Raw genomic sequence first — 12,046 nt, forward strand, 5'->3', positions numbered from 1 at the left:
TCAGTTCCAGCTGGACAAAGAGACTTTCCCCAACAACACAAGATAAAGCTACACCTGTCATTCCACAGCACTTACAACCTGAACGGCTGTTTTCTTGGCTATTAAGTTGCTTACATAATTATTTAGATAAAACTACTTGTACTTCTTCACTGTTTTCCCCTCCCCCACCAGAATATATGCTCCCAAAGCCAGGGATATTTTCCACAAAATTCCTGTCCCTTACAACAATGTCTATGTAGAATTACCACTCAGTAAATAATTCTTTGTTGTTTGCTTTTGGCTTAGACAAATTAAGACACTTAAGTAGTGACAGAATGACATGGGCTGGATCTCTTGCATCCTGAATGTCAATCTATCTCCCTCCTCACTAATGATACCTGGCTTCTAATGTTTGACAGGTTGCTGTAAGTAAGACGGTATAACTGTAGCTGGGTCTTCTCTAGTGAACATAATTAGGGCTGATACGTGGAAATTATAGGAAGGCAAGTTTCTGTTCAACACAAGGAAAACTTCCCCAGTAAGATGATTTGGGCAACACTGGAAGGAGCTGCCTTGAAATGCCATGCTCAGTGCATGTGCAAGGTCTGCAGAGAGGTTGCAAAATTTATCTTTTATATTTGGTGTTTCCTGATTGGAGAGGAAATTAGCCCAGATGATCTCTAAGGTCTCCAGGTGTGTGAGCCCTAATTACATGACGTGCAGTCAGTAAGGTTAATAATTATACAGCAAGTTTATATTGAATAGAATGTGTATCATCTATTTTGTTTTATTGTAACTATTTCTTGGTGTTATTGTTTATTTGCTTTATTAAAGATAACACAAAAGAAACTCTCTAGTTTTCATAGTCCACTCAGCAATAATAGAGCCTCCTAGGTCAAATGAGAGAAATAGTTCATTGCCACCCTGACATACACTCTAGGTATTCTCCATCCCAGGACACTTTGCAGCTGTGGCAAAAATGTGATGGTTCAACTCACGACTCAGTCAATATGTCTTGCAGCCTCTTATGTCCAAAAACTGTCTTAATTACTGGGAGACTATTTAGTATTGAATAAGACAACCAGAATTCCTGACTCCGTGGGATTTATATTCTAGAGGTGAATACAAATAAATAAATAAGCAGTTACAACTAATGGCATGAGAGGAGACATACAGAGTGTGAAGGGAGAACCTCAGAGCATTCAAAGGTGACTTTGTAAACTTGTTGGATCAGGGCAGGATTTCTGCAAGAAGTGACATCTGAGCTGACACGTGAAGAATTATTTGGAATAGGAATTGGCTAGGGGAGGGGGAAGTTTCACAGGAAATGCTTCAAGTAGTTGCAGTTGCATCCTGATCTTCTCCCTTAGTAGTGCTCATTTTGACTTAATTCATCAGAAGAATTTTCATTTTGAAATAATGATACTGTGCTTTATCGTTTAACAGGAAATACCTTCATTTTTAGTACCTTACTGGGAACTAATAGAAAATTCTTACATAAACACCATCAAAACCATCCTCAGGCGTCTAAGAGAAGACCAGCATGATGTACTTAAATACTTATATGAAATTACGTAAGTAAAATTCCCAAAGTCAGAATGTCACAATTAAGAGAATAATGTGTAAGATCCATTTCATCCGGTTAATATCTTACAGAACAAGTTTCCAGGAGTTTCTAAGGCGTCCAGATCACAAGCAAGATTTTGTAGCTCAATGGCAGGCTGATTTCAACTCTTTTCCTGATGACTTGTGGGAAGATGAGGAAACCAAGGCTGAACTACACCAAAGAGTGAATGTAAGGGAATCTGTGAGCTGTTAGGCTGATGTCTCCACACTTTTATACCTTGAGCTACAAAATCCCAATGCATGCCTATCTTACCTTCATGAGATATAAGGGTGAGAAAGGAAATGGTTTTAACTCTTCACCAGCTAACTTTCAAGAGCAGTGGCTTTTCTGAACTTTGAATTCAGAATGAGAACACTCCAGGTCCATAGTTTGTGTTTGAAATGACAGAATTTCATTCTTTCTTATAGCTGAAAAATATCCCATTGTGTGTATATATATATATATATATATATGGATGTATACCCCATTTCCTTTATCCATTCATCTGGTGATAGACACCTTGGTTGATTCCATGGGTTTCTGTTTGTTGTTTTTGGGGTTTGTTTTGTTTGTTTGTTTGTTTGTTCTGGCTGCTGTGAGCAGTGCTGCTATAATGGTGGAGCAGGTACTTCAATGCAATGAATTCATGTCTTTTGGACATACCCAATGGTAGGATTGCTGGATCATATGAACTGAAGGACATGATATTGAGTGAAATAAGCCAGACACAGAGGACAAATACTGTATGTTCTCCCTTATATGTGAGAGCTAAAACTTAAAAAAAAAAATCATTCTGAACACAGAATATTGATTACTAGAGGCTGGGAGAAATGAGAGGATAAAAGAGTTTTAGATTAAAAAAAAATAGGAGAAGCTAGGTGCAGTTCATTTATTGTGATAAAGATTCTAATATGAGATGTTAATAGGGAAAATTAGTTGCAAGGTGTATCAGAACTCTGTATTATTACTGACGATTTTTTTTTATAATTTAAAACTATTCTGAAATGAAGTGTTACATATTAAAAAAAAAAAAGAATGAGAATACTAGAGCAAGACTTCTGGAAAGAGGAGCCAAAATCAGAAATGCAAGGGCATTCTTGTTATCTGATTTTTGATGCCAACCGCCTTTATTTACACATATAATATTGCCCATGCATAGTATTAAGCACATGCCTGTCTGAATGTAGTTATACAACTCGTTGATTTCAAGGAGAAGGAAAATGAGGGAACTTCATGGCAAACCAAAAGGACAGGCACAAAATTTTACATGCCATTTAAATTTTATTTTATTTTATCTTATTTTATTTTAAAGGCAGAATTACAGAAAGGCATAGGCAGAGAGAGAGAGAGGGAGAAATCTTCCATTCACTGGTTCACTCCCCAAATAGCTGCAAATGCCGGAGTTGGGCTGATCTGAAGCCAGGAGCCAGGAGATTCTTCTGGGTCTCCCATGTGGGTGCAGTGGCCCAAGCACTTGGACCATTTTCTGCTGCTTTCACAGGCCATAGCAGAGAGCTGGATCACAAGTGGAGCAGCCAGGTCTTGAACCGGCACCCATATGGGATGTCAGCACTACAGGTGGCAGCTTGATGCACTATGCCACAGTGCTGGTCCCGCTTTACACACTCTTTTATCTCCGTAAGCACAATGTCTGGCAGTTAGTAGACATAAAGATTTTCAGAAATTCATGAGTGAATTATATTATCTTGATGCTTTAGAAAGGGGCTGTGCTGTCTCTTAGCTTTTTCCTTCCCTGTGTAAATTGACAACCCCCCACCCCCTTCCATCAGAGATGTACCCTGCCATTACCTTAATTAGGCTACAGTCAAATCTGATTTTATCCCAGGATGTATTTGTGCAATGAAAACATTGTCAAGCTCTACTCCAGAGCTTGTTTATATATCCAGTAATTATTTCTTGAGCATCTGTCATGGTCCTGCCATTATCCAAAGGGCTGGGTATTCACCATTGAGCAAAATAGTCTATGACCGCATAATGTTTGCATGTCGATGGCCAAGAGACAGTAAATAGCAAACAAGTAAACCTTTAATGAATATGTCATTTGCAAGAAGAGTTGGGTGGTGAGCAAAAAAGCAATGAGAGAAGAAAAGAAACATTTAATGTAGCATTTCATGGTGCCTGTAGAAAGACCTACTGAGATAGTGATCAGTTCACAAGCGATGGAGTAAGCCATGGAGATGTGTGGAGAAAGCATGTAGCAAGCCTGGGGAAAGCTCAGGCAAAGGCACTGGAGGGGGAGGCTGCTTGGTAGGGGGAAGAACGTAATGTGGCTGCAGCGGAGTGTGGACAGGCAGGAGGGCTGGTGATAAGATGAGAGAGATCTTGGAAATCGGGTTACTTTAAAACTTGGAGGCCATTATTACAATTTGATATTTATCTGAGTAGTATGGGCTGTGTTGGCTTCTCATTTCAAAAAACAAAAAATTATAGTGTTTTAAAAATAGCAGGGAGACCATCAGGAAGAGCAGTTAGGAAACCAGTTGGGATGCTCTTGTAATAGAGATAAAGTGTCATTCTGATTTGAGTGATGGAGGCAGGTGCTGAAGTGTTTAACTCAAGAGGTATTCAAATGTCCTGGTAAAACTGATTGTATTACCTGTTCTTGGCTTCCTCTACCAATGATTATAACTGAGTAAATTCTAAAACTAGTTTTTCTGTCTTTTCTTTCTCTTTTCTACTCATCCATAAGCTGACCTGAGCCACCTTCCTGTAGATTTCTTTCTCCTACTTATTACTCGAGTAACATAGACATGTTGAGATTTTGACATTGAAATGCCTTATTTGTGATTTTTTTCTAAATCCAAAAGCACCCTCTGTTTGTTGTAGATAAATTAGATAATCAAAGGAGACAAAATTTAAAATGATAAATTCATAATCCCACTGCCAATAGTTAATTTTTATCATTACATTGGTGCATATCTGCATAATTTCCATAGTATTTTTATAAAAATGTAACCACAGTATGAATATTATTTTTTAGCATTTTTTACCAGTGAAACGTATTTTCTTTCCCAATGAAGATTCATCTATAATATTTTTATGACTAAAGGTATTACTAATGGGCTATATCATAATTTATTTAACAGATTTTCTGTTAATGAATTTTGTTGAGCACCATCCTGATATTGAAGAAAATTATAGAGTAAACCCACTGTGCCAGAGCGCCAACCCCTCACATATTGAATTCTATCTTCTTTGTTAATCTTTGCCTATGTAGAGGGTGAAAAATGAATATTTTCTTATCATTTGCATTTCTGATTCTTAATTTTAATGATCATCTATTTCCTTCTTCCTGAAACTTCTTCATTATTTCTTCCCATTTTTCTGTTGCAGTGTGCTTTTTCTTATTTACTTTTAGGATCTCTTTACATATTTAGCATATGAAGCCCTCTGTTGATCATACACTATAACTGTATTGTCAGCACTGAGCATGTAATGGATGCTAGTGCTGTCTGCCTCCATTCCAACAACAAGCCTCTGAGGTAGGAGCTAGTGATGTTCCAGTTTTTATGGATGAAGAAGTCAGCATAGTAAGTGTCAGTGTTGAGATCTATGTCCAAGTGGCCTGACACCAATAAAGTGCTTCTTCAATGCAGCATTATTTGATGCCCAAAGTAGAATAAGTTATATTTTTTGTTTTTTATACCTGTTTATAGTATAAAATAAACATGTGTGCCCCCAAAGTACTTTTTATTTTAAATTCAACTCTTATCTAATGGCAGTATTGTGAACATTGCTTTATTTTTTCTTTGCATCACTTCGTGTAAGTTTTTATATTTGACCTGTTTGTGTCATTTCATTTTATTTGAGCCTCTTGTAAGCACCATACAAGCTAAATTCAAGTTTTTGATCCTACTTTACCTTTGTAAAAATGCACATTTTTCTTGACTTTATTGTACAACCTTAATTAATAGTCATGAATTTTTCTTAAATACAATCCACCTCTGATTATTCAGAAGTATTTAGTAATCCTCTAATTCTTGCCAGGGTGTGAAAACTAGCCATGCCCCTGGGTAAGGCCTTAATAAACCCTTACAGTTTTAATATTTTAAAATCCCAAATAATATTCTTTGTTCTTAGAGTCTTTCATCCCAATCCTATGAAGTTAATAAAAGAGATCACTTGTGCATTGTCCTCATTTTGCCCATTAGAAAACTGAGCAACAAGGATGATGGTCCTTGCAAAGGCTTCACAGTGAGTCAGTAACAGAAAAAGAACCAGAAGCAAGAAATCCAGACACCTGCTTTTACCTTTTTTCCTCTGCTGTGTTCTGTCCTGTTATTTTAAAATATATAAATAGGCCAGTTGCAATGTTGGCATCCCATATTGGAGCACTGGATAGAGCCCCATCTGCTCTGCTTCTGATCAGCTCCCTGTTAATGTGCCTGGGAAGGCAGCAGAAGATGGCCAAGTGCTTGGGCCTTGCCACCCAGGCAGGAGACCCAGAGGGATTTCTGGCTCTTGTTTTATGCCAGGGCCAGCCCTGATCATTGCAGTTATTTGGAGAGTGAACCAGAGGATGGAAGATCTGTTTCTGTTTACTCTGCCTATAAAATTAATAAACCTTTTAAAAATAATATAAATATTTGATAATCACAAACCAGTGGACACTCAACAGACTATTTGTAGAAATACCATGGAATTATCAAGATCAGATGTCAAATAATGGTGGTTTGTTCTAATACTTAGTATATTGCTATATAAATGACTTGTGATATTCTATTTTATGTGCGGCCTCTACATGGTAACAAAACAAAATGTTAATATGAGAATTCAAACACTACATGTTCCATGAACAGGGTAACAGAAATAAAACTCACTGTAGTTACTGGAATTAAACTGCCTGAGTGTAATTCCCTGGTCTACCTGATTGAAACCATAGGCAAGTTATTTTCCCTCTCTGTGCCCAGTTGTCTCATTAGAAACCAACCTATTGTGGGAGTTAGGATGTGTTGAATGTAAAGCACTTAACGTAATGTCCAACACATCATAGATGTTCAATGAATTATTGTTTTGAACACTGTCAAATCTTATTGGACTGTACTCAAATATAAATCATTAATGGCATATTTTTACTAAATATTCCATTGCTATAAATAAGATGATAGTTTATGTTCATTGAAAAAATGTTGTGCAAAGTGCTTTATATATACAAGCTAATTTATTGTATATAACATATTCAAAACATAAGTAGCATGATCCCTAGAAAGTAACTGAGACATTATATAGTGAATGGCACATGCCACTCAAGATCAAAAGTTCATACCCCAGTTCTATCACTTACCCACTGTGAAACTTTAGGAAAATAACTTCTCCATGACTCAGTTTCCCCATTTGCAAGATGAAGATAATAGTACCTACTCAAGGTTGTTGTGAAGCATTAACTGAGTCGATATAAGTATAGTGACTCACCTACACACATAAGAATGGCAATAAGTATGTGCATTGTTGCATACTGGGTTAAGCCTCTACTTGCAATGTCAGCATCCCATATGGGCACAAACTGGAGTCTTGGTTATACCCAGCTCCCTTCTAATACACCTGGAAAAGCAGTGGAAGATGGCCCAAGTACATGGGCCCCTATCACCCACGTCCCAGGAACACCAGGATGGAGTTCCAGGCTCCTGGGTTCAGGTTGGCCCAGCCCCCCATCATTGTTACCTTTTGGGAAGTGAATTAGCTGATGGAAGGTCTCTCTCTCTATCCATATCTATCTCCCTATCTCTCCCTCTGTTCTCTTTCTGTAACTCTGCCTTTCAAATATAAATAAACCTTAAAGGAGGGGAGGGGGGGCTTAGTACATGGTAACTACTGTCATTATATTTTTTTAAAATATTTATTTTTTTATTTGAAAGTCAGAGTTACACGAGAGAGGAGAGGCAGAAAGAGAGAGGTCTTCCATCTGCTGGTTCACTCCCCAATTGGCCACAATGGCCGGAGCTGTGCCGATCTGAAGCCAGGAGCCAGGATCTTCTTCTGGGTCTCCATGTGGGTGCAGGGACCCAAGGACTTGGGCCATCTTCTACTGCTTTTTTCAGGCCACAGCTGAGAGCTGGACTGGAAGTGGAGCAGCCGGGTCTTGAACCGGCGTTCATATGGGATGCCAGTGCTTCAGGCCAGGGCGTTAACCCGCTGCTCCACAGCGCCAGCCTCGTCACAGTATTTACATATAAATTGTACAAATATAATTTCTTTTATTTTTAAACTATCACTAATGTACATAAATATTGGGTTATGCATTGTTATATTTATGTTTATCGTCTTACTGCTTAGGATCTGGCAAATGACAGGGCTGGGGTCCCTAAAAGACTTCTTTACTGTTAGCTATTTAATACAAAGATCATTTTTAGAATATTCCATTAAATTCAGACATTTTGTGAAGACATGTTCCAGCTGCGATATTAATTAGCAAGGCTTTGCCCACCCTTGGTTTAAATATGCTGTGTATTTTTTTCTACAAACAATACTCATTTCCCAAAAAATTCCTTGAAGGGACTTTCTCAACCAAACAATTTTTTCTAGGAAAACGTAAAATACGCAGGTCATAGGTCTGTGTGGATGAAGTGAATGAAAGGGATTTGAGCCAGACAAGGACATTTGGTGTAGTGTATGAGTCTTAGAAAAGCAAGGGCCTGACAGAGTGCAAGCAAACTAAATACTGGCCAAGTGAACAAATGTCACACATGAGTACAGTGGGTCTAAATTTTCTTTCGGGACATTTTCTGAGAGAGGCACCAGGTTCGAGTTTTACTGTGTGCAGGTAATTCTAGCCGTGACTCTGAAGCGTGACCATGCGGATTCCACTTGTGTTCAGGATTTACGAGACCGCCTGTGGGACATTTGTGATGCCCGGAAGGATGAGGCTGAGCAGGAACGGCTGGATATCATTAACGAAAGCTGGCTGCAGGACTCCCTTGGAATCACAATGAACCACTTCTTCTCACTGATGCAGGTGAGAGCAGCCAGTCGCGATGCCACACCAGCATCCCTCACGCAACACACTCTTCTGGGATCATTGGCTGATAGCACTCTGGCTGGTATGAGCTCCAAGCAGCCAAGAAAATTAGCTTAAAATAAATCATTCTAGTCCAGGCCCGTCTCCCTCACAGGGAGCGCCCCAAGCAGCTGTCCACCAGCTCTGCTAGTGGAGGGGGACGGCAGAGACAGTGTGCACATCGGATTCGTCCTGTCTGCTCAACCTTTCCAAGCAGACTCCCGAAGTGGCCCACCACCAGAAAAGCAGCCCTGCCACAAAGCACGGGCTAGATCAGGCCCGGCCCGGCAGGCATTTGACTCCTGAAAATCAAACATTTTTCAATACTGGGTGGAAAACCAGACCGTTCACAGGACAATAATTAACTTATATTTGTGGTCTATTAAACCAGAAATTCACACGGGACAAGATAAGGCTATACTAACACAAGGAAGAGAGCACAGGCCAGGTCTTGCATACCTAGCCCTGCCCAAACAAAGAGCTGGAACTGGGCTGGGTGGAGGAGGTGGGGTCAAAGGTCATCTATGTTTGCTACTTGGCCTTCTCCAAAGGAAAAGTAAACTTTCTACTATCTTCATTCCAGAAGAGAGTTTTACAACTTGGCGCAAGTCACTCACTGAAGTTAGGTACCTACCTTCACACAGGAGCTGGGAAATGCAGGCACTGTCCTACCCAATTTCTCAGTACATTTCAAAGACATGGTTCTCAGGTCCTTAAGAAAATTCCTGGGTTTTAAAACTGGCCCAAGGCCTTTAAAATTTGCATCTTAAAGGAAAGAGAAAGGAAGTAAATTCTCTAAGAAAAGAGAAGTGAGGGACTAGCCATGAAGCCTTTGATTATAATGTAAGTGCTGTGCCAAGTAGGCTAAGCCTCTACCTGTGGCACTGGCATCCCATAAGGGCACTGGTTCCTATCCCAGCTGCTCCTCTTCCCATCTAGCACTCAGCCTATGGCCTAGGAGAACAGCGGAAGATACCCCAAGTCCTTGAGCCCCTGAACCTGCATGAGATACCCGGAAGAAGCTCTTGGCTCCTGGCTTCGGATCAGCTCAGCTCTAGCAGTTGTGACCATTTGGGGAGTGAACCAGTGGATGGAAGATCTTTCTCTCTGTCTCTCCCTCTATCTGTCTGTAACTCTGCCTCTCAAATGAAAAAGTAAAATCTTTTAAAAAATAAAAATAAAAAAATAAAAAATTAAGTTGAAAAAAATTAAAACTTATTCAAGCTTTGGAGAATATTAAGGCTGTCTTGGTAAAGCTAGGACTATGTATTTTCCCTAAGAAAATAGCAGTAGAGACAGAATGGAAAAAGATCCCTTTCTAGTCTTCAGTTGATTAACAAACCTTGGGAGATAGTGCAGGAAATGAGAGTATTGGTCTGGCAACCCCTAGAGCTAATACATAGTAGGTGTTCAATAATAAATGCTTCTTCAACAAGTGACCAATGAATCTTAGTACTTCCAACTTTTAAAAGGTGTTACAGGAAAATGGCTGCAGAGAAATTATTACCTTAGTTCTTTGTCTCACATGAACGAAGAATTTCCAAGTGGACAAGGCAAAGATAAAAGTGAGATTGAAAGGTTGAAAAGCAAGATTTATTAGAGTCAAAGACCTCCAGCCAGAATGGCATGGAGAGGGGCTGCAAGAGAAGCAAACCCAAAGGACCCGGTGGCACTGGGGCCAACAAGGCCTGTGGCTCCAATCTGAAGTCCTTCGACTCCAGGGAAGTTCCATTTCCAGTGACCTAACTCTTGGCTGGCATAGCTGCCAGGGCGCTTCATAAGCTGACTTCCGGTGAAGCCCTGGCTTTTCACATCGAAAACCAATGCAGTGAACTGGCCTGTTGTGTCTGCTTGATGGCAGATTGCTGTGTAAAGCAGCCATTAATTGGCTGCCACCTATCTCTACATTGCCTCTCGGCCTAGCTTCTCTTCCTCCTGGTTTTTGTTAAAGCAGACCAGAGGATGCAAGTCAAGGGGTGCTCAATCCCATCTCTATAACCCTTGGTGGCCTAAACTAGAAGTCTATAGTCCCAGTGATAGTGGTTTTTCTGTGAGGTAGACAATGCCCATAAGGACAGCTATGTTTTGACATTAACATCAAAATGGCACCAATGTAAGGCCACCACAAAACACAACAAACACTGGAGTTAAGGGAGAGGTTTATTGTCAGATGGGGGAAACCCGACAGGCTGGAGGGAAAAGGGCAAAGAAAAAAGAAAGAGAGGGAGAGAGAGAGAGAGAGAGAGAGCGAGCATGTGCGGTAAGCAGGTCCTGTTATACTCTTGCAGGGGTAGGGAAGTGGGAGCAGCGAATCCCGTTAGGGTCGGGGTGGAGCTGGCACTTGTGATTGGGCCATTTGGTCACCTGACATCTAGTAAGCCAGGCTGGCAATGGGGGCCAGAGCCTGAGATGGTACCACAGGTAAGATGGCACCATTTTACTAACATTTGGAAAGCCCATGGTGCAGGGGCAGACTGGACCATGAGAGGCCTATAAAACACAAGAAACTGGACAAGCAGAAGTGAAGTGGCCTCATTTATTTCAGTAGTCCCCCTTTATTCATAGTTTTGTTCTATATGGTTTCAGTTACCCATGGTCAACCAGGATTTCAAAACATTAATTGGAAAATTCCAGAAATAAACAATTTATGAGTTTTAAATTATGAACAGTTGTGAGTATGGTGATGAAATCTTTGTAGCATCCTGCCCAAGATGTGAGTCACTCTTTGGTACAAAAATTCGAAGAGTTATATACACATATGTGTGTGTGTGTGTATGAAAAAACAGGATAAATACGGTTGGTACCATCTGCATTTTCAGGCATCCGCTGATGGTCTTGGAACACATTCCCATGGAAAGGGGGAAAACTACAGTAGCTCTGGGATCCAGGTGGAGGATTAGAGAAGTCAGGGTACCAGAACAACACAGACCCATGTAGGTGGTTGAGAAGAAAAAATGGAATGAGAAACAATTCACCTAACTCTGAGGACAGACCCAGGTCATAGACAGGAGGACATTCAGGTCCACAAGGCATGGCTTGTACGAAGGATTAGAGTGAGGCTCCCAAGCAGCCAAAACCAGCCGGGGTAGCATTCCCAGAACATCAGTTTGGACAAGCAGAGATGGAGTGTTGGGAAAGATGTGTCGAAAGCTTATGGCAGAAATAGCTGAAGTCCAATCGTGAAGGCAAAGGGAATAGAGGATGTTTGTTAGCCTGTGTCTTGAGTCTGAGCAGTGCACGCCTTTTGAAAACAATATGACTCGTACATTTCAGCAATGCCCAGACTCACAGCTCTCAGGCCGAGAAACTGAACAGACATCTAACAACTACTAGAATAACAGAAGATAAAAAGCAGTAAATAAAAGCAAAAAGTTGCATTAAGTCCTTATGATGTGCATGCCGGGCACTGTTCTAAGAACTTTTAGGTAGAACACATTCAACCTTCA

At 40.3% G+C, this 12,046-nt stretch overlaps 1 protein-coding gene across 1 annotated transcript in view; it reads left to right on the forward strand.

The window, feature by feature from the left end:
- Positions 1–12,046, forward strand: part of SPEF2 (sperm flagellar 2) — a 184,048-nt gene that overhangs the window by 106,156 nt on the left and 65,846 nt on the right. The window contains exons 20-22 of the mRNA XM_062211927.1: positions 1,426–1,553; positions 1,636–1,774; positions 8,421–8,558. Of these exons, the coding sequence (XP_062067911.1) occupies positions 1,426–1,553; positions 1,636–1,774; positions 8,421–8,558 (405 nt within the window). The remainder of the gene's footprint in view (positions 1–1,425; positions 1,554–1,635; positions 1,775–8,420; positions 8,559–12,046) is intronic.

The sequence above is a fragment of the Lepus europaeus genome, chromosome 15 (assembly GCF_033115175.1).
Source record: "Lepus europaeus isolate LE1 chromosome 15, mLepTim1.pri, whole genome shotgun sequence".
Taxonomy (NCBI): Eukaryota; Metazoa; Chordata; class Mammalia; order Lagomorpha; family Leporidae; genus Lepus; species Lepus europaeus.